This window comes from Eretmochelys imbricata, chromosome 9, assembly GCF_965152235.1.
Source record: "Eretmochelys imbricata isolate rEreImb1 chromosome 9, rEreImb1.hap1, whole genome shotgun sequence".
NCBI lineage: Eukaryota > Metazoa > Chordata > Testudines > Cheloniidae > Eretmochelys > Eretmochelys imbricata.
The window spans coordinates 24859682-24882535 of record NC_135580.1 but is presented as its reverse complement, the minus strand read 5'-3'; the positions used below and the strand labels follow the sequence as shown (position 1 = coordinate 24882535).

At 43.7% G+C, this 22854-nt stretch overlaps 1 protein-coding gene across 2 annotated transcripts in view; it reads left to right on the top strand.

Moving 5' to 3' along the window:
- The first annotated feature begins 6581 nt into the window (after nucleotides 1-6581).
- The window catches only part of GMPS (guanine monophosphate synthase), a 59026-nt gene continuing 42753 nt past the window's right edge, over nucleotides 6582-22854 (top strand). Inside the window, exons 1-2 of one of the 2 annotated variants that reach the window (XM_077825770.1) lie at nucleotides 6582-6743; nucleotides 19051-19229. In XM_077825770.1, the coding sequence (XP_077681896.1) occupies nucleotides 6717-6743; nucleotides 19051-19229 (206 nt within the window). In that variant the 5' untranslated portion in view covers nucleotides 6582-6716. Of the gene's footprint in view, nucleotides 6744-19047; nucleotides 19230-22854 lie in introns of both variants that reach the window. The other variant, XM_077825769.1, reaches the window with a different exon arrangement.

Below are 22854 nucleotides of genomic sequence, written 5' to 3'. Positions count from 1 at the left end.
GGCAGGTCCATGCTGGGGCCGGCGGGGCTTAATAGGCAGCTGCGCGGCCACACAACTTAAAGGGAACTTAGGACAGGAGGGTATGCATCCATTACTAGAGAACATCCCCTTCTAGAACTTGGAATGGAACTCAAGATTCCCAAGCACTGGTATTATTAGTGCAGGGTATTACCGTGACAGTAATTTAACCGTACATTTCTTTATTCAATCCAAAGGCCAAATGGTACTCATACAGTTCTGGAACAGCCTTTCAAGGGAAGCAATCTGGACTGTTGAACAGCTGTGACCCCTCAGTTCTCCAACCTGGAGTGTCTTTTACATTGCTTCACTGTGAGAGTAACCACCCTTGGTCTGCTCACACACAACCTCCATCATGTAATTTATTCACAGCTATAGTGTATGTAGATTATTCTCAGCTATGACCAACCACTCTTGTACTGCGCTGCAGAGCAACACAATCAAATTCCCAGCCACAGGCTTCCCCCCAGAAATGTGCATCTTGTACTGCCCAGCCCTCTCCTGGACAACTCCAGCTCATATAAAGTCTGTCATTTTATTAATAATATGCACAAATCCTGTTATCTCAAATAGAATTTCCCCAACACTTCAATCCAAGCACACTGGTTTAGATAAAACAATGAAACAAGTTTATTAACTACAGAAAGATAGATTTTAAGTGATTACAGGTAATGAGACATAAAAGTCGGAACTGGTTACAAAGAAATAAAAGGTAAAAAGCAACTCACACCTAACTTAACAAGCTAAGTGATTTCAAAGCAAAAGTCTCTCTCACCATGTTTGGGCACTATTACTGGCTGAATTTCTTCTGCCAGGATCCCTCCCCAGTCCAATTATGCTTCTTGTGTTCTTCAAGTGTTGTCGATGCGTGAGTAGAGATGAAGGGACAGCACTTTTGGAGCATCTGTTCCCCTTTCGTATACTTTGAAAATCATCACCAGCTGACATTCAGGAGACAGCAAGTCTGTGGTGCTGGGAACCTCCAGCTGTTTCTTTGTCAAAAAATAGATTTCTTGCTCACACCCTTTTTCTTGCCAAAGAATGGCTGCTTAACCAGGTGCCAGTCCATTTGATTTTGTTGACACCTGGCTGAGGTGTCAGTTTGCCTTTTGTCTCTGAGGAACTGGTTTGTGCATGCTTTTCTAAACTTGGAACACATCTCAGCAATGTCATGCCAGTAGAATTTTATAATTTTACATACAACGTTGCCACACATTTCACCAGGACAATAATGATCAGCAAATTATGAGTTTTCAAATGATACCTCACAAGGTACGTTTTGTACAAAATTTATCATAGTTTTGTAAAAAGGGTGAACATAGGGATAGAGACTGTCACACTGTGTGTTTCTCATTTTCTGGGGGCCCAACTTGACATACCTTGGGTCTGATAGGCAGAAGTGTTGAGCACTCACAGCTGCTACTGAAGTCAATGGAAGCTGTGATTTGAACATCTAAAGTGGATATCAATCCTCTTGATAATTTTATATCAACTTATATTTTCAAGGCTATCAGTGCCCCCAGGTTGGTTCATCTGTAGGGGTAACTTCCACGTTTTTCAAACTTTCTAAGCAAAACTAACTTTTGGTCCCCATGAAGACCACAGAGCCTCTAACTAGAGCGACTTTAAATATAAAGGAAATTATCAGAATAAAGAAATATTTAACATGAAACATCTGAAAAAAAACCTCCCGCAAATTATGAAGATGACTTACTCCTTGAAGAGATTTCTTGAGGGAAAAGATTTACTTCCTTGTAATGAATACAAGAAAAAAAAAGGGGGGGCAACGAGGCACTTCTAGTGAATAAAAGATAGAACTGCATGACTTGTATGCACAACATGGAAAAGGTCTTGTTTTCTTTGCTTTGGTCTAGCTTAGTCATGTGGTCTGTAGCCTGACCCTGAGAGGTGCTGGGCTGCTGCAATGAGTAATGGGGGCTGTAGCTCTAGGATTGGGCTTCTAATCAGTACACTTTAACTTGAGGTTTATGGCTTCCCCCCTTTAATCTGATTTTTAACCATGATTCTTTTTCTTAAAATTAGTAAGATTTTTTTTTTAAGTTCCAATGAAATTTCTAAGCATATTTAGACAGGTAACAGTAGTAACCGGCAGCCCTCAGTTTGGCCACTTTTGCTAGTTGCTATTGGCTCAAACCTGCCGTCCACTCAGCTAACCTCATTTTTCTATCTGCATGTCTCAATTTATACTGTTACGTTAACAAAACTGTCACAAACACACATTTTCTCTCTGCTAACTTTAGTGCTGAAGTTGTTACTGCTTTTTACTTCTCTTTTGACTAATACTGCTACTTTGAGATCAGTTCTTCTCCGATTCTTAAATTCTGTGGATTTCGTGAAAAATATATTTGGCTGGCGTGACCTGATTAAAATGTTTAGGGTAAAATAAACTTACACTATGATCCTTATAACAAAACCTTACTGGAATCTATGATATTATTTGCATTCTGTTAGAAAAGCAGGCTAATTCTAATTTATAATTCACTGAGGCCAGGATTTTACCCCAAATCTCCAAAGATGAAAAGTAATTAAAACTTCTCTCTGTGATGGTGTACCAGTGAAAGTTCTTATAATGAAAAATACTTGAGGACTGGGGAAAGTCCTTTTTTAAAAGGGTATTTAATAAAGAGATTCCCAGAAAAATTGTCTGTTGATTAAACTACCAAAGTCTTCCTCTCTTTACTATATTAATTTGAGCCCATTTTAGGGTAAAAGTGACGTCAACCTCAAGTTGAAAAATCGTAAGCCAGTGTCAAATATAACTATTGGCTTTAAAATCATCTGATTTTAAAAATTATTTTTGGATTCTTTATATTTTTCTCTATATATCATGTTTTCAAACTATTCTCCACAATTATGAGGGCTAGATTTCTATTTATTTATTTTAATTGAAGGCTGAGATTCTCATGTAATCAAATTATTCCAGGAGCTGGAGATTTTAGAATAGTACCAAATATAAGAAGACATATGATAAAATCGTGTGAATTGACAACACTGCCTGTATTAAATTTCTATCATTGCTTTGGGCAGGCCAGGAGTACTCAGTTGTCCATGTAGATTAGTTGTGCAAGGAACATAAGTAACCCACATTGCTGAGTGTGCACAGAAATTGCAGAGTCTGAGCAATGTGTGGAAATACCTTTTGTCCCACAACTCTGGTTCAGACCTCAATGCACGGGCTTGAGAAAAGTTGACTTTGAAGTTTTTTGGGGGAGCTAGAATTGAGTTACAACTGTTGCATCCCATAGTTCTCCTTCACCACATTTTGGGGGCATAGAAACAGCCTGAATTCAGAATTTGACATCGAATGTGTAAACGGACCAAAACAAAAACAAAACAAAAAAAGAAAAAAAGGGCTCATTTCAAGCATCAAATCAATAAATAAAAATATTTAGCAAATTTAGAAATAAGAGAGTCAAAAGCAAATACAATGCTAGGACTTATAATTAATAGGCTTTGTAATTAGTATGCATTCTAACATTTATTTACTAGTAATTGAATACATACTAATTACAAATGTTATTAGCAACAGACTACTATTAATATGAGGAACAATGTACCCCAAATATGCATAATGATGATATAATTCCATTGAGGAGGTTCTGATGGCATCGTCAATTATGCTCAAGTAGTCTGTAAATTTCATGAAAAACCTGAGATGGAAAGAGAATCTTAATTTATGCATAGCTAGTCAGTGCACTTCTTAAGCAATAAGACATGCTAGTCTAAGGAATTTCTTGGATGACCATGGACAATAGAATTCTTGCCTCCAAACTTGGGCCCCAATGCTGAAAGGCACGTGCTTAACTTTACTCATTGTGAGTAGTGCTGCTGAAGCCAATGAGACTATTATGCCTATTCTGAAACGTCTGAAAAAGCAGCATTAATGTATAATACTGGAGGCAGAGGGAGTGGATAAGATGTTATGGTATAAAAGCATGACAAGAATTTGGGATGGCTCTATTACTCACAAGAGGTGAAGCAAAGGGTGAGTTATATAGGTCACCCCAAATGAGTGCCAATAAAACCCTTATAACGCATTATGTATTCAGCATATCGTCATTACACAAAAAAGTGTTCATACTGTACCTACAACAAGGGGGCCTTGGGACCATGAATGGGACTCCTAAGTACTACCACAATACAAATAAATAACCTCAAAAAATAACCCAAGATAGTTTTTCTACTATTATTATTACACAATAAGGCCCTGATTCTACAAATACTTTGATTATGCTTAATTTTCCTGCCCTGAGTAGTCCTACTGAAGTCAGTGAGGGCTAATTTGTGCCTAAGTATTTGTAGGATTGGGGCCTAGGTTCCTAAATGGGATAGAAGAAAGTACTGCATATCCATTGGAAAGTTGGAAATACAGCTGGATGAAAAATTTAAAAACTTATTTTCATCTTCCCCCAAAAAGTTAAACCTTAAACTATTTTAAACACTTTAAACTTTCATCTTAAAGTGTTCAAAATAGAGCCATCTGTTTGTTTTTAAGTTTTTATGAATATTTAAAAATAGTTTTCAAAACATATATAAAAATTACCATTTGAAAAATATCAAAAAAGCATTTTTTCAAAAAATAAAAAACTTTCACTTTTCTTTTCAACAAAGAAAACTTTTCATTAAAAAAAAAAAAAAACTTTGGCCAGATGTAGTTGGGAATCTCCCTGTAACAATCGTATATGTTTCTGCTTTTAGAACTTGTAGGTTGAAAGATATCAGACGATATGTGCTAGAATGTGTGGAACATACCTGTTTGCCGTGTTTTTGTTGCCAGGTTGGCCCCAGGATATTAGAGACACAAGATGGGTGAGGTAATATATTTTATTGGACCAACTTCTGTTGGTGAAAGATACACACTTTTGAGCTACACAGAGCTCTTCTGTTCCATACGAGGCAGCTATCAGCATTCCAGGACTGAATATGGCCCATCCTTTACTACAGACTGGTGTGAACTGTGAGAGAAATTTTTATTTCCAGGGGAAAAGGAGGAAACATTTTGTGATAGGTTGATTTTGGAGGAAAATGGCAGCCCTTGGAAGTTACTCAGAGTTCTGGAATGTTAGAAATAGCAGCAGGTATTTTGTGGCCTGAGTGCAGGTGAGAAAGCAAAGTTCCATGTTAAATGCAGGTTATCACATAGATATCACCACATCAGCTAATTTATATTTAAATAGAATACTGATGCTTGTTAAATTGACTAACAACATTAGTTTTTATGTTTCAGAGTAGCAGCCGTGTTAGTCTGTATTCGCAAAAAGAAAAGGAGTACTTGTGGCATCTAAGAGACTAACAAATTTATCTGAGCATAAGCTTTCCTGAGCTACAGCTCACTTCATCAGATGCATCCGATGAAGTGAGCTCACGAAAGCTTATGCTCAAATAAATTTGTTAGTCTCTAAGGTGCTACAAGTACTCCTTTTCTTTATTAGTTTCTATGGTTTTTTGCATCTTGAAATCTGGTACACTGTCATATACTGCTAATTGCAGGGGGAAGACCCTTAACATCTGATATGTATTTTGAAATTTTTAAAGACTTCTAAGGGTTTCATTTATTCTACGCCGCCTCCCACTCCGCACTTTTCTCTTTTTACATGTGCTTTAACTAATCGTTACTTTCCCTTGCCGCCCTCAAGCTCTTCCACTCCGCCTAGACAATTGTAGACAGTCCATTAAAAGCCACGCTCAGGACCTAGCAGTTTCCAGTTTCATTAGTCTCTCTTCTTTTCCTTTTCCTATCTGTAAGTTATCTAGCTGTACACAGAAGCAACAGCAGCACAACAGAGCCTCTACCTGCCGCTTGCCGGGGAGCTCAGCTCTGCAGCGGTTCGGTGCGTGGAGCCCGGCGCAGACAGCCCTCCAAAGCGTGGTCAGTCTCCCCGGTTTGCCACTCACCGCTGGTTAGGCAGGTCTGTCCAAGTTGGAGGGCCGGAGAGGCCCGCGCGCGCCTGTACTCGGGCTTTCAGGCGGGGTAGAGCGGTCTGGAGTGAGATGGCGCCTCCATCACGAGCGCTGGTTGCGAGAGGCACCCCGGCCCCTGGTCTAGCAGGCGCAGAGGCCCGGCGTAGGGGATTAATGAAGCCCGTCAGCCCAGACAGTGGGACCACCCTGAGAGACAAGGGAAACCTCTGCAGTGAGGCATAGAAAGGCAGACGGGATGAAGGAGGCAGGGCCAAGGGAAGACGGGGGGCGAGGGCTGAGGGGTTATGGTGCCAGGACAGCTCCTCCCAGGACCCCAGCTAGAGGGAACGCCGAGAGGCTGGCAGCCGCGCTGTGCACAGGCCGCTCGCCGACAGCCCTTCGGTCCGCTAAACCCAAACCAGCCGTTAACGTTCCCCACGCGGAGCCGAGCCGCTCGCGCCGCTGGGCCGAACGAGGGACTCCGCGCTCCTCCCCTTCAGTCCCCCCGCTGCAGGAGCGGAACGGACCGCCTCGCCTCGCCTCGTCTCGCCTGCCCCTCCGGAGGCGGCGGCGGCGGCAGCAGCAGCAGCAGGAGGAGGGAGCGGGGCGGTGCTGGGGCCGGCTCCTCCCAGTGGCGGGAGAGGGGGAGCGGAGGCGCACACGGGCAGGATTAGCTCATCTCGGCGGCGGCGGCTCCTCGGCAGCCTCGTCCTGCTCCGGGCGCCCTCTCCTTGTCCCCGGCCGTGAGGCGCGGCGGCCCGTCCCCAGCCGGCTCCATGGCTCTGTGCAATGGAGAGGCCAAGGTCAGTGCCGCGGCGGGAGCCCCGGAGCGAGCGCGCTGCCCCTTTCCCCCTGCAGCCCGGGCCGCGCGGCCGCTCGCCCCAGGACACTCCCCACGCCGGGCCTGCCAGCCTCCTCCGGGGCGCTTTGTGCGCTCCGCGCCCAGGCCCTTCCTCGGGTTCCCGCCCAGGATCACCCGCAGCGAGACCGCCCCCAGCGCGGGGAGCTCGCTCCCACCCTGATGTGAGTCCCCGGCCGGACTCCCTGCAGCGGGAGGAAGCGCCGCCCGGGGCACATGGTACAGGCAGCGGGGGAGGGGGCATCGTGCCTGGCGCTCGCAACCTCCAGCGCAGGCAGCAGCACCGCTGGGGGAAGGGGGCAGTGGAGGGGACATTTGGCTGTAGCTGCCCTGCGCAGCGCCCGTGTGTTCCCCCGGCCGGGGCTTTGCATGATCGCTGTTGCCGCTTGCCCCCCACAGGTGCCCCATGAGGGCGGGGTAAAGGGGAGAAGGAGGAACACTGGTGCCCCCGCTGTGTTAGCTGCAGGTTGGGGGAAGCCACGCAAGTGTCCAGCCGTTGAGCCTTTCCACTGTCCAGCCCAGGGATTTGGCATGAGAACAGTAGAGGTGCCAGCAGCACACCCACTCCCCGCCTGAGTGTGGTGGAGTCTGGGTGCCCCACGCAGTGGGTGGGGGGAACAGCACACTTGCCTCCAGTGCTTTCCCCATGTTGCTGGCTTGAGGCAGGGGTCCCCATTGCTGGATTGAGCGTGGCTCCCAAGAGTCCTGGTCTTTTCCTTTCTCCATCCTTCCACTGGGGAAAAGAGCACAGATTTCCCCATCTCCAACCTTCCCAATATCTGTTTGCTCAATAGCTTTGTACAAATGATAATCCCACAGTGTGGACAAAATAGTCTTTTCTCAGTTTTCTGAGCCAAAAGCTGCTGTTCCCTTAGCATAGCAAGTAGACTGAATAATATTCCTCCCAGCTCCTGGGGGAAGGGTACCTCTTGCTCTCCCAGTTTTTGTAGGTGGTGCCCAACCTGAATTTACAGTGAAGTTATGCTTTAGTCAGGCATAGGTTGTTGGATATGGTGCAGGGGTATCTATGGTTGCAGTTTAATGGCATGTGGGAGGCCAGATTAAATGCTTGGACCCTTCTGGCCTTTAACACTACGAATCTATGAAATAAAGCAGAAAACGTTGAATATAGTGGATGCTTTGTGATCCCTGGGGCTTAATGGGGAGGGGTAGTGTCTGGTATTTCATAGCCCATGATCTTCATGAAGGGATTGGGAATTAACTATCAGATTTTTATGAGCCCCCTGTACAGTACTGCCGCAAACCTCTGAATGTAAAGAGCTGCATGTGCCTGGTTCCTCTGCTGTTTCTATTACTCATAGGCCTTGAGGATGTATAGGGCAGGAGATTCACAGTGACTTCATTATAGCTCAATTCCAATTCAGAGGAGCTTTACTTCAGTTTACCTTTTTTTTATTTTTAACTAGCTTACTTGTTTCCGCCAAGTGTGTTAAAGCTATCACAAGCACATTAGCACTATATAATTAAAGTTTCCTTATTTCTTCTTTTTGATCCTTTAATTTTATTTTGTCTTAACTAGAAAACAAGACAGTTCTATTAATAATACTTTATATTTGTATAGTGCTTTGATCCTGAAGAATCCCATAATGCTTTAAAAATTTTGGTCCCAGTGCTGCAGCCAGTTCCATGTGAGAGATGCCTGTGGAGGCCCTGTTGACTTCTTTGGAGATCAGTGCTTTTGTATTTGCAGCAATGGGATAGGAGTGTGAGTTCTCATGATTGGAATGCCTTTTCTAATGATTCAGGACCACACTTCGACAATAAATAATATTCAGCGTAGCGTATTACAGACAGTAATTCATGAACTCAGGTAATGTACATAAGAGAGCTTAAGTCAAAATGTATTTTACTTGGTTTTGTCTCTACTGATGAATTCACATTTATATACTTAAGTTTTAGGGGTATAACTATATTTGTTAGGGTGTGAGATTTTTGCTGACACAGGTACACCGTTATAAAGGTACTTTATACTGGGACATCTTATTTTAGTTTCCAAACCAGAATAAGCTTTGCTGATGTAACTGTGTCCATACTAGGTTTGAGTATTTTTGCCACTTTATACCAGTGCAGATAAAGCAGCAAAAGTTTCTGCTGTAGACAGCCTCAAAGGGCATTGCTACGCTCCCCTCCCCTGAACATTCCTCTATTTCCTACTAGGGGTCACACCCTAGTTTTTTGACAAAAATGGGCATTTTTCCAGTTTGCTCTTGCCAGCTGATGATCATTTGGCAAGAGCAAATGGGACAAATGCCCAGTTTTGCCAAAAAAGTTGGGATGCCGGGACAGAGCTTAAAAAAGGGACTGTCCAAGGCAAAATGGGACATCTGGTCACCCTATGCAAGGCCCATCTTTTATCCCTTGTCTATGAGGAAATGAAGTATAGCATAGGATTAGGTAATGGTGGCCTGGGTCTGGGGAGGTAAGTGTGGGGTTGATTAATTTGTTGTATTAATGTTGTTGCTGGGTTAGTTGACTTGATCTGCGGTAACTGATGGGTCTGTTTCATTTATGTATATTTTAAAAAGATTTTCAATGGTGACAAGAACATTGGATAGGTGCTCTTCTATTGTACTATGTAAAAGTCCAGATACATTTTTTATAGCTTTCTTAACCAAAATAAAACCTACACTAGCTTGAAAAGACCGTCCAAAACTCAGTTTTGGCTTGTTTAAGCCCCTGATTTCAATAGGAGCTGTGGGTGTTAGAACCTGTGTTTAGTCAGGCAACTTATTTAGGCACCTGAATATAAATTCAATTGCCAGAGTTTAGGCATTCAAGTATGAATTCTTTGGTCTGAGCTACTCAGATTTGCTGCTGAGTACTGCATAAACTTAAAACTGGGTTAATAGAAGTCTTGCAATATAGCGTATATGTATAAAATGTCTCTGCAACATTACACACTTTAACACTGTGTTGGAGTGTTTGTGTGTACGTATGTGTATATATATTTATGAACAATATTTAGAAATTGAGAGAAGTTGATGAGTAAGACATTTGTAATTGATTTGTATATATATTTGTGTACTTAAGCAGCAGTTCATGTTTTCTGCAAGGCTAGTTTACATTTAAAAAATTGACCACAATATTAATTAATAGAACAAAGACTGTTTCAGAACTGCCATGAGAGAGTTAATATAAGGCAGTTTGGATAGGGGATCAAACTTCACAGGGCTGTAACTGATGATAATGTAATTTCAATATATTGATTCTGAATTTCAACTTTTGAATGTCTTAGGATTCAGAATTCTTAGATTTTTGTCTGTGAAACTGCCAGCAAATTCAAGTCATAAGACGACTATTTTGTAGAAGGGCAATGGGCCTGTTTGGCTGATAGCCCCAGATAACTGGACATTTTCCACATATGATATGGTATTTAATATGATCTCTTGTGTCTTAAATTAGTAGAATAGAAATATTTAATATCCCAAGAGAGATGAAAAGGCCTTGTTGTATTTTTGCTCTGTACTACCTCTTCACCCTCCCCATGCTTTTCTGTTGTTTTATTAACTAAAGCTTCCTTTATCTAATTTGTATTTGAGATCTCTTATTTTTAGCCAAGATGTAAATCAGTGAATAAGATTCTGTCCTAACTTAAACACACATGCAGTCCCATTGCTGTCATGGTGCCATATTTAGAATTAATATGTGAGTTAGACTAACTTAGATTTGCACCCCATTAGAGCTACGTACAGTTGCTTAATGAATTCAGAATTACCTGTCAAAGGCCTAAAGCTGCTTTTCTATTTTTTGCATGTATGTTAAATGCAAATACTACAGGAACATATATAAGAATGTAGGTTTTAAAGAGACATTATTAAGGGCACAAGATCAAACTATCCCAACACATGGGAAAATAAGAAGTATAGTAAGAGACCACTGGCTTAACCGGGAGATCTTCAACAACCTGAAACTCAAAAAGAGTCATACAAAAAGTGGAAACTAGGTCACATGACAAAGGATGAATATAAAAAAAACAACAGAAGCATGTAGGGACAGAATGGAAAAGGCCAAGGCAAAAAATGGGATTAAACTAGCTACAAACATAGAGAGTAACAAGAAAACATCTTATAAATACATTAGAAGTAAGAGGAACACCAAGGACAGGGTAGGCCCATTATTCAGTGAGGAGGGAAAGACAATAACAGAAAACGCAGCAATGGCCAGTGTTAAATAAATGCCTTTTTTGTTTCCATTTTCACAAAAACAGTTAGCAGTGATTGGATGACTAACATACTGAACATCAGTGTAAATGGTGCAGGATCTAAGGCTAAAATAGGGAAAGAACAAATTAAGAATTACTTAGTCAAGTTAGATTTCCTCAAGTCAGCAGGGCTGGATAAATACATCCTAGAATATTTAAGGAACTGGCTGAAGAGATCGCCGAGCCATTAGCAGTTATCTTTGAGAACTCATGGAGTTTAGAAGAGATCCCAAAGGACTGGAAAAGGGCAAATACAGTACCTATTTGTAAAGAATAAGGATAACGCAGGGAATTAGAGACTAGTCATCTTAACTTTGGTACACAGAAACATAATAGGGTAAATAATTAATTTGGAAGTACCTAGAAGAAAACAAAGTGGTAAGTAACTGTCAACATGAATTTGTCAAGAACAAATCATGTCAAACCAACCTAATATCTTTCTTTGGTAGGGTAACAAGTCTTGTGGATAAGGGGAAGCAACAGATGTGATGTATCTCTATTTTAGTAAGGCTTTTGATACTCTCTCATGTGAACGTCTCATAAACTAAAGAAATATAGCTTCGATGAACCTACTATAAGGTGGTGCACAACTGGTTGGAAAACTGTACTCTTGAGTAGTTATCAATGGTTCACTGTCAAGGTGAAAGGATACATTTGAGAGGTGTCCCATAGGTATTTGTCCTGAGTCCAGTTCTGTTCAATATCTTCATAAACGTTTTGGATAACGGCATAGAGAGTACACTTATGAAGTTTGTGGCTGATGCCAAGCTGGGAGGGGTTGCAAGTGCTTTAGAGGACAGAATTAGCAGTCAAAATAATCTTGACAAATTGGAGAAGTGGTCTGAAATAAATAGGATGAAATTCAATAAGGACAAATGCAAAGTACTACACATAGGAAGGAATAGCCAATTGCACAAATACAAAATGGGAAATGATAACCTAGGAAAGACTACTGCAGAAAAGGGATCTGGGGGTTACAATGAATCACAAAAAAATATGAATCATCAGTGTAATACTGTTTCAAAAAAAGTGAACATCATTCTGGGATGTATTAGCAGGTGTGTTGTGGGCAAAACACGAGAAGTAATTCTTCCACCCTGCTCAGCGTTGATAAGGCCTCAACTGAAATATTGTGTCCAGATCTGGGCACCAAACTACAGGAAAGATGTGGACAAACTGAAGAAAGTCCAGAGAAGAGCAACAAAAATTATTAAAGATGTAGAAATGAGAAAAGATTAAAAAACTGGATTTATTTAGTCTGGAGAAGAGAAGACTGAGGGGGGACATAAATCTTCAGATACATACAAGGTTGTTATAAAGAGGATGGTGATGAACTGTTATCCTTAATCACTGAGGACAGAACAAGAAATTATGGTCTTAAATTGCAGCAAGGGAAATTTAGGTTAGACATTAGGAAAAACTTCCTAAGTGTAAGGGTAGTTAAGCACTGGAAGAAATTACCTAGGAAGGTTGTGGAATCTGTAACTGGAGGTTTTTAAGAACAGGTAAGGCCATGGATGCTTTAGTTAATACTTAGTCCTGCCTCAGAGCAGAGAATTGGACTAGATGAACTATTGAGGTCCCTTTTAGTCCTACATTTCTGTGATTCTAAGAATGACATTTTAACTCCAAAACTGCAGGAAATACAGATTTACATTCCCACCACAATTTAAATTCTAAACTGTGTTATTCTGAAATTGACTTCTAAATACATAATACTGAGCAAAGTAGAAGCATCGGATATTAAGCATCAGATGGGTTTTTTAGCTCCTAGGGAGGAAGGATGGCCTTGCAGGTAAAGCACTGAACTGGGACTTGGATGTGTTTGATTCAGTTCACATAGACTTGTTGTGTGATGTAGAGTGAGTCACTTAATCTCTCTATGCCTCAATTCCTCATTTTTAAAATGAGGATAATACTTCATTACCTCACAGGGAGCTATAGAAGTACCCAGATAGATGGACATCAGACTGATACTTCTTCTGCATGTTATCTGATCCAGAAGTCTTATCTGTGATCTTCCAAGACCTGTGCAGTTTGTCAGCAAGAAACAAAAGTTCTTGTTTGGGCCTCTGTGCATGTGTTACCTATCTTCTTCCAGCAACAGCTGTTGTCTTCAACACTTTCTCTTGCGCTATATGTTTGGTGTATGAACTCTTAATAATCTACTTCTCTTGTAATTTGTGTGTCCTGTCAAAAGAAGTTAAACTAGTACTGGTGTTTAAATTGATGATTTGGGAGGGTAATTGTCATAGTTGGCCCAATCCGGCGCGACCACCACCCGGGCGATGATACCATCTTCACCTATGTCCAGATGGAGGATGATTGGTCATGCCACTCCCGATTGGACTGAATTTATTTATCACGCTTCCATCTGGCACGGGCCCACACCTCCAGCATTTGGCCAGCCCCGTTCTCAGATCACCACTTGGTGACCATGATGGCCTTCCTCAGCTCGATGAGGCCAGGGCCGGCCTATTGGCATTTCAGCAACAGCTTGCTAGAGGATGTGGGTTTTGTGACATCCTTCCGGGAGTTCTGGTGGGGGCAGCGGTGCGCCTTTCACTCCACATGGCGGTGGTGGGATGTGGGGAAGGTGCATGCACGGCTGTTCTGCCGAGACTATACTTGGGGCACCAGCCGGTGGAGGGATGCGGTGATAGGGCAGTTGGAGCGGGAGGTCTTGGAGCTGGAGAGGTGTCTGGCCTCCGGCCCCGAGGATCCACCCCTCTGCACAGTGTACCAGGAGAAGCGGGAGGAGCTCTGGGCCCTGGAGGACCATCAGGCCCGGCGTGCCTTTGTTCAATCCTGCATCCGTCTCCTTCGGGAGATGGATCGTGGCTCCCACTTCTTCTATGCCCTGGAGAAAAAGAGGGGGGCCAAAAAGCATGTCATCTGGCAGAGGATGATGCCCCCATCATGGATCCGGAGGAGATGAGTGGAAGGGCCAGGGCCTTCTATGTCAGCCTCTTCTCCCCGGACCTGACTGACGCAGGGTGCTCTGGACTTAACTTCCAATGGTCAGCGTGGGTGACTGAGACCGGCTGGAGCTGCCTCTTGCTTTTGCTGAGCTCTCGGAAACCCTCTGTCTCATGCCCACCAACAAATCCCCGGGCATGGATGGGCTGATTGTGGAGTTGTACCACATGTTCTGGGACGTCCTTGGCCCGGACCTCGGCACCATCTGGGCCAAGTCCCTGGAGAGCGGGGTCCTCCCTCTGTCATGCAGGCGAGCTGTACTCGCCTTACTGCTGAAGAAGGGGGACCTCCACGACCTTCGGCACTGGCATCCCGTCTCGCTCCTCAGCATGGACTACAAGGTCGTAGTGAAGGCCATCTCGCTGCAGGTTGGGTCCATGCTGGCGGACATGGTCCATCCTGACCAGACCTACACTGTCCCGGGCCGGACCATCTTTGATAATCTGTACTTGGTCTGGGACTTCTTGGAGCTCGGGTGAAGGGATGGTGTTTCATTAGCCCGCCTGTCCCTGGACCAGGAGAAGGCATTCGACAGGATGGACCATGGTTATCTCCTGGGCACTCTGTGGGCGTTCGGCTTTGGGCCCCAGTTCGTGGGCTGTCTCCAGGTGCTGTACGCTGACGCGGAGTGTCTGGTCAGGCTCAACTGGACCCTGACCGAGCTGGTCAGCTTTGGGCGGGGAATGCGGCAGGGATGCCCCATCTTGGATCAGGTGTACTCTCTGGTGATTGAGCCCTTCCTCTGTCTCCTCCGCCGGAGGTTGACGGGGTTGGTGCTTTGGGAGCCGGAGCTGTGGCTGGTGCTGTCAGCGTATGCCGACGTCGTGCTCCTCGTGGTCCAGGACTCAGGCGACCTGGTGGGGGTGGAGGCCTGCCAAGCCACCTATTTGGTGCCTTCTTCACCCGGGTCAACTGGATCAAGAGTTCTGGCCTGGTGGTTGGGGATGGGTGGCAGGCAAGCTCCCTCCCACCCGTGCTTCAAGTCATCTGGTGGAGTGCGGGTCCACTGCTCTATCTTGGCGTTTACCTTTCTGCCACACATCCTTCTCCGCCGGAGAACTGGCAGGACTTGGAGGCCAGGGTGGGTGAGTGGCTGCAGAGATGGACAGGACTCCTCCGGTGCCTCTCCCTGCAGGGGAGGGCACTGGTACTGAACCAACTAGTCCTGTCCATGCTCTGGCACTGGCTCAACACCCTGAGCCCACCTCCGGAGATCCTGGCCTGGCTGCAGAGGGTAGCTCTGGAGTTCTTCAAGCCAGGACTGCACTGAGTCTCTGCAGGGGTCTTGAGTCTTCCCCTGGAGGAGGGAGGGCAGGGCCTCGTCTGCCTTCGCAGCCAGGTCCATGTCTTCCGCTTCCAGGCCCTGCAGAGACTCCTTTATGGTGCGGCGTGGAGCACATTGGCACACACCTTCCTCCGCCGCCTCCAAGGGCTCTGATAAAACCAGCAGCTCTTTTTTCTCCACCTGAGGGGTCTTCCGTGAGACCTCTCCGAGCTGCCGGTCTTTTACCAGGACCTCCTCCAGACCTGGAAGTTGTTCTCAGCGACCAGGTCTGTTGTGGCCACTGAGGGGGGCAAACCTCCTCACGGAGCCCCTGCTACACAACCCCAACCTACGTGTGCAGGTGGCGGAGTCCCCCTCAGTGCGCCCTTGGTTGGTCCTGGCAGAAAACACCAGAACCAGAGACTTCCTGGACTACGACAAGGGGTACTAGGTAGATCCTCGTGTGCTCGGTTGACGCATGGGGCTCTCCACTCTCCTAACCCCGCTGCACTTACTCCAAGAGGTGGGGGTTGCCTTGTCGCCCACGTCTCTCATTTTCCTTCAGCGGGCTATGCAAGAGGGAGCTCCTCACCCCAGGCCTCTTGGACCTTTTTATCGGGCCCCTGTTCTCTGAGCTCCCCGGCTTCCCCACTCCCATACTTCGAGCCAGCTGCGTGCACTGCAGCCGGTTCGCTTCTGAACCGCACCCAGGAACCAACTGTACACGCTCGTACTCCACACGTTGGATTTCCTCACCCTCGTGTCCTGCCCCAACACCAGATGGCGGGACTACTTACTACCCGTGCAGGGTACGGAGCCCCGGTGGACCAGCCTCTACTCCACCTTGGTCCCACAGCCTGCCGGGGATACCGGTTGGTGGCTCCTTCATGGAGCCATGAGCATGGGCATGTACCTAGCGCGGTTCAGCCCCATTCCTGAGGCCTGCCCCTTCTGTGGCATGAGGGAGAACCTGGGGCATGCTTACCTTGAATGCGCCAGGTTGCAGCTGAGGTTCTGGCTGCACTTTTCCCACACTTGTTCATTTTCACACAAACTATTCGTGGCTGCACAAAGTTGTGAGACCTCCTCGTCAACCTCTTCCTGGCCCTAGCTAAGGTTGCCATTTATAACACCAGGAGGAGGATGCTGGACGAGGAGGTGCTCTATGATTGTGGGGCCTATTTCTGGTCTTCCCTAGTCTCTTGGCTCCGGGCAGAATTCCACTGGGCAGTGTCCACTGGCTCCCTAGACACCTTTGAGGAGCAGTGGTCACTGTCCGGGGTCCTCTGCTCGGTGTCTCCCCATCCAGTACCCTTGTTTTGAACCTCTGACCACCACTCCTGACCCTGTTTTTCATTAGTTGTCCCCAGTCTTCGTTTGGAACCCAGGTCCAGTGGTCCCTCCTGCTAGGCTGGGGGGGTGGGGAGGGGAGCCTTTAGAAGTGGGCGGGCTTGCGCCCACCCACCTCCCAGGATTTCCAGTAAGGCCTCACTACATTATGTACACACAGTGTAACTTTAGTTATCTGGCCTAAGACTAAGAAACCATCTTACTAGCTGCTTCTTCTCAGAGAAGAATTCCACCGGTGTTCTTATTAATGAGAGAAATTAAGTGACAGACTCCAACCTTGAAACAGTCTATAGAAAGTCTTAGCTTTTTTCTTTTCCTTACTCTCTTTACAGGGGAATTCAAGCAACCACCAGCAAAGTTTACAGCTCTAGATTATTGAGCTATGATCACCGTACAACCTTCCTGTGCATCTTCCACTCTAAACTAATTCGGGGCTAGCTAGACTACAAGTAAAAGATGCTTCAGTGTTTATCTCAATTGTCTTTGGAATGTTGTGTTGCTGTAGAAGTTGAAGAACATTCTTGCCTCACAGTAGCAATACAAGGGAAATACAGTAGATAGAATCTTCGCTCATGGGGAATACATCCCACGTGGGACCTGGAGGAGAGGAACTTTTCATATCCAAAATGGTAGCACTGTCTGTAGAGCTGAAGGGGAGATTCCCTTATTTGAAGGCTGCTGATGTCTGAAAGAGGACATAGTATTAATACCGTCTCTGTGTTTGGTCCCTTTTGTCTCTGTGAGGTTTGTTGCAGGCCATTGAACAAAGTAGCTTAGCTCTCTTGCTCTTGACAAGAGCTCTTGCACTTTTGCTTAACTATCAGTAAAAGTTTTTAAGTAATAAATACGTAGTATTGGTAATACATGTTTGATATACAGAGCGTTCAGTGATTTTAAGGGAAAGGTCACTGCACTGCAGTTATAATCCTGAATTGCAGTGGTCCCAATACACAAAGTACAGTAGAACCTTAGAGTTATAAACACCTTGGGGATGGAGATTGTTCATAACTCTGAAATGTTCGCAACTCTGAACAAAACATTATGGTGGTTCTTTCAAAAGTTTACAGCTGAACATTGACTTAGTACAGCTTTGAAACTTTACTATGCAGAAGAAAAATGCTGCTTTTAACCATCTTAATTTGAATGAAACAAGCACAGAAACACTTTCCTTACCTTGTCAAATCTTTTTTTAAACTTTCCCTTTTTTTTTTAGTAGTTTAAAGTTTAACACAATACTGTACAGTATTTGCTTTTTTTGGTCTCTGCTGCCTGATTGCGTACTTCCGATTCCAAATGAGGTGTTTGTTGACCGGCCAGTTCGTAAGTCTAGTGTTCGTAAGTCTGAGCTTATACTGTATTTTTCTCCCAGAATGACTCTGGAGCTACTATTTATGTAATTGGTTCATCTTTACAATTTACAATTGTATAAATTGGCACTTACATGAAAACATAAAATGTTAAGGAGGGTTGCTGTCTGAATGAAGTTTTGGGTAATGTCTGCCTGAGTAATACGTTGAAAGGCTTCAGTTCTTCCTTCTCCCAATCTAAAATCAACAAGGAACAGGTTTCTTAAGCTACATGTAATTAAAATGTCAAAAAAACTACCCTGAAACAAAAGTGACATGCAAACTGTTTGGAAAGTTTGGAATTGTGACTTCTGGCAAGCTTAGTAGATAGATCAGACTGAATAAGCATAGAATGTGAACTACCTTTTCACCTTCTATAGGTGGACACTTCTAGTCAGAGTTGAGAATACATAATGGGATGGGATGGGAAAAGTTGTATTGCTACTGACTTTGGGTTATCCTTTCAGTCTCTAGGGCTGTCAGTTCAGTACCTCTTTAATAGGGCTCAATTCATGCACTTTTAAAATTACTATATTCTGTTTTAGGCTTTTTATGAAACGCTATTTTTATGTTCTCTGAAATTCCACTGCTCCAAAAGCTGGAATGACGGTATTGATGGGTGGGTCATGTGACCACTTTTACAAGTGGAAGGATGTGGTAGAAGTATCCTTTCTTCCCCAGGGTTTGGCATGGTGAGTGAGCAGATGTGGGTGGGGAGAAAACAGCTGCACCCTATATTAATCATTGGTAAAACTGTTATCCATGCAAATGGCACACATGGGTTACCATGTGGTGTTTAGGTTGCCTATAGCCTGCTATTTCATGTATTACTGTATATAGTCTATAATAAGGCTTTTTCATTAAAATGTTTTTCCTTTGTAATGTAATGTAATGTAAATGTTCTACTTTACATCTTAAAGAATTCCTTTAAAGAACTTTCCACACCCGGTGGCTGAATTTGTGCCCTTAATAATTAACTTTCCAATCAGTGTTCTTTTTAAAGAGACTTGCTTTTGATTTGTTGTATTGACTCTGCGCTAATAGTCTAACTGTTTTGATAAAGTGCTTATGTCAATAATGTTTGCAGCAGGAGAATGCTGGAGGAAATCTCCAGGATGGCCAATATCACTATGAGGGTGCAGTGGTAATACTCGATGCTGGAGCTCAGTATGGAAAAGTCATAGATCGTCGAGTACGAGAATTGTTTGTCCAATCTGAGATCTTTCCTTTGGAGACACCAGCCTTTGCAATCAAGGAGCAAGGATTCCGGTAGGCTTTTTTTTTTTTTTCCTTTTTTTTTAATTGCAAATAAATCTGTGGATCTCAGCAACAAAATTAGTTCATTCACTGTGGTGATAACACTGCTTATGTTATCTTTAATTTAACAGGGACACATGAGTTTCATTGGGGAAACTAGCACAAGGACTTGCCTAGTGCTTTCATTTACTACATATTCTGACATTTGGTTTAATTTTGTTAAAACATACTGATTTCCTAAGGTCACTTTCTGTTATGTAAGTCTTTTGAGGGGTAACTTTTTTGTATGTAAAATATTTGTGATAAGTCTAACATTAACCTTTGGATAGCCATTCAACAGGAAAATACATTTGGGTTTTTTAAAGTAATACTGGTGATAGTAAATAAGAAATCTTGCATCATTCCTTTTACAGAAAATTACATAACACTTAAATATTTGTAGTTCCATCAAAGAATTATATAACTTGGAAATGGTATGCTATATCATGCCAGACTCTTTCTGGGAGGTGAGTAAAATATTATCTGATAGTGCTTATTTAATAATTTTTTTTGGCAATTTGCTTAATGCTTTACACACTTGTTTTAGCTTTTTAAAAAAGAGCTTACAGATGTATGTCCTTTTCTCTTAAGGAAAAAATTGCTATCCCTGTCTTACAGATTTATACAAATCACTTGAGTATCTAGTATCATGGTACCATAATGCCAGGCCAGTAAAAATCCCAAGAATGCAGCACACACACATCCCACTACTGTACTGGAAGTAGCACACTACAGAAATTGCTTCGTTGAATTGCTTTTCTCTAGCCAATGACTGTAGTTGCTCTAGTAGAATGCCAGTATAACTTAATGAGTCTGTAAAAATCTGAATTCACTACACTTCTTTAGAAAACACAGGTGGCATGCTATAGTAGACATAACTGCACTATTGCATACCTAATATAGAAGTGTACTCAACTCTTTCCCTTTTAGAATTGCAGCTGGAAAATACTTGTAAGTGCACTATCTTGTTTTAAGACCCCACAATCAAATCTTTGAAAAGTGGACACCTATTAAAGTCTATTTTAAAAAACTTTTTATTCATTAAATTAACTTAAAGAAAATGTTATATTGTTTCCAGTGTGGTATCTTAAAATTCACTATCTATGGTCTCAGTCCAGCATGGAACTGTGTGGGCTGTACGTGGGGTCCACAGGTATTGTGTTTCTTATCTTAAAGAAAGAAAATCTCCTTCCATCACACAACCTGATGTCTTTTCAGAACCTCTGTCATGAGATATAATAGTTGTGTTGTTAGCTACCAGGTTTGTGGCACTGCAAATAATTACTTTTTAAAACTTGGCAAAACACTTTCATTCAAAGGGTCGCTGTTCCAAGGCTGAGGAAGATCTACAATGTCAGGTTTATTGGTTGTTTTAGGTAACTGGTAACAGGATACAAAGCTTTCTACCTTTACAGACATTCATTTAAATCTGGATCATGTTAGCAATGATTGAAAGTAGTCACTTGTGGCTTTCTAATGATATTTGTTAAATTACTTGGTGGTTTTACTCTAGTTCCTAGATGACCGAGTGTCAATTGTGGTGGAAATAATCTGTCTTCCTTGCTGACATTCTCTGGATTGAATGGTCATAGAAGTTGTGCTGTCCTCACCTCTGAAGTTGGTCCCCTGTTGCAGAGGAGAGATATACTTGTTTGTGACTCTAAGTCGGGGAAATAAGCATGTGTCAGTGCTGTTGCTTAAATTGTAATTATTCTGTGGCTATAGGGCATCTTAAAAGAGAGAAGAGCAAAACTTGCAAATTTGATCTTCAAGATGACAATGATTTGTCTACCTTGCAAGATATTGGATGGGATTTTCAAAATTGCCTAAGTGAGTTTAGCACATAACTTGCTTAGATTTTCAAAAAAGATCCCATGCATCCACTATTAACAACAAGATGCCCACTCTCCAGCAGTGGAAAACTCATTTGTGGGAACAGTTGGTCTATAGGGATGTAAGTAAACTTGCTTCACTGTTCTTTGAATTCCCAGATGGGCAAATCATAGAAAGTTTCTGGATCAGTCTTTGGGCTTGTCTACATAGGAAGTTATACCATTGTAGGTATATGGCTATAACTCCCTGCATGGACACTTTTATTTTGGCATAAGCAACACAAGCTAAACCAGAAAAAGGCATTCTTGTATTGGAGTAAGGGCATGTCTGCACTTCCAACTTTGGCTGATGCAGGTGACGTCCGCATAAAGCCGCTGCAGTTAGTATATTGCTTGTGCATGTGAATACTTGACTCCTTGCATCAGTGTTGCATGTGCTCACCATGAGTGCTTGTGTGGATGAACAATGCAGTGCGCCCTGGGTAGGTATCCCAGTGTGCAACTTGCACATGCTGCCTTTTGGGAAGGATCGGAAATGCATGGTGTCTTTTGGGAAGGATCGGGAATGCATGGTGAGGCAGAAACAAGTCACATGGGCTGCCTGGGAGCAAAGGGTCCACTTCCCAGCATGCAACTTTCTCTATCCCATAATTCTATCTATATCCCATAATTTTTGTACCTTTTTAAAAAGTCCCATGAACCTGTGGAGATCTTGTCGTCTGCCATCTCTGACAGATGCATGGAGCCTGCATAGCTCTGTGCTGTTGTCATAAGCATTGTAAGCACAGGATGCACGATCCTCCAGTATTTGCAGAGCCTCAAAAAGAACTGAATCAGTGGGGAACATGATGGTTTTGTGGGGGACAAATTGCTGTGGGACATAGTGAGAACCAATTCAAGGTTGTCGGTGGCATTCACAGAGCAGCTGCAGATGGTGGAGTGCTGCATTTGGGCCTGAGAAACAAGCACTGACTGGTGGGATCATACTGTAATACACGCTTGGGATGATGAGCAGTGGCTGCAGAATTTGGGATGTGTAAGCCACATTCCTGGATATGTGTGCTGAGCTCAACCCACTCCTCCAGCACAGGAAAACCAGAATGAGAGCTGCACTGTCAGTGGAAAAGCAAGTGGCGATCGCACTGTGGAAGGTTGCAAACCTAGGTTGGTACCGGTTAGTGTGAAATCATTTTGGAGTTGGAAAATCCATCATGAAGGGTGTTGTCATGCAAGTAGGCAGGGCCATTAATAATCTCCTGCTATGCAAAACTGTGACTCTCTGCAATGTGTAGGATATAATGGATGGATTTGGAGCAGTGGGGCAGTAAATAGTGTGCATATCTCTATTTTGACACCAGACCAACCTGCCACTGTGTACATCACCAGAAAGGGCTACTTTTCTATGGTTATGTAAGCGATGGTGGATCGCTGGGGACGCTTCACCGATATCTGTGTTGGCTGGTCAGGGAAGGTACCTGACTCTCTCATCTTTAAGAACATAGGACTGTTGAGAAATCTGTAAACAGGGACATTCCTTCGTGACTGGCAGATTACCATTGGCAATGTTGAAATGCCAAAAGTGATCCTGGAGGACCCAACCTACCCCTTGCTCGCTCGCTCGCTAATGAAGCCATACACCGACCACCTCGACAGCACCAAGGAGAGATGCAGCTACCAGTTCAGCAGGGGCAAAATGATAGTTGAATGTGCTTTTGGTAGTTTGATGGGATTTCTGTCAGGTTTACTCGCAAGATTGGATATGAGTG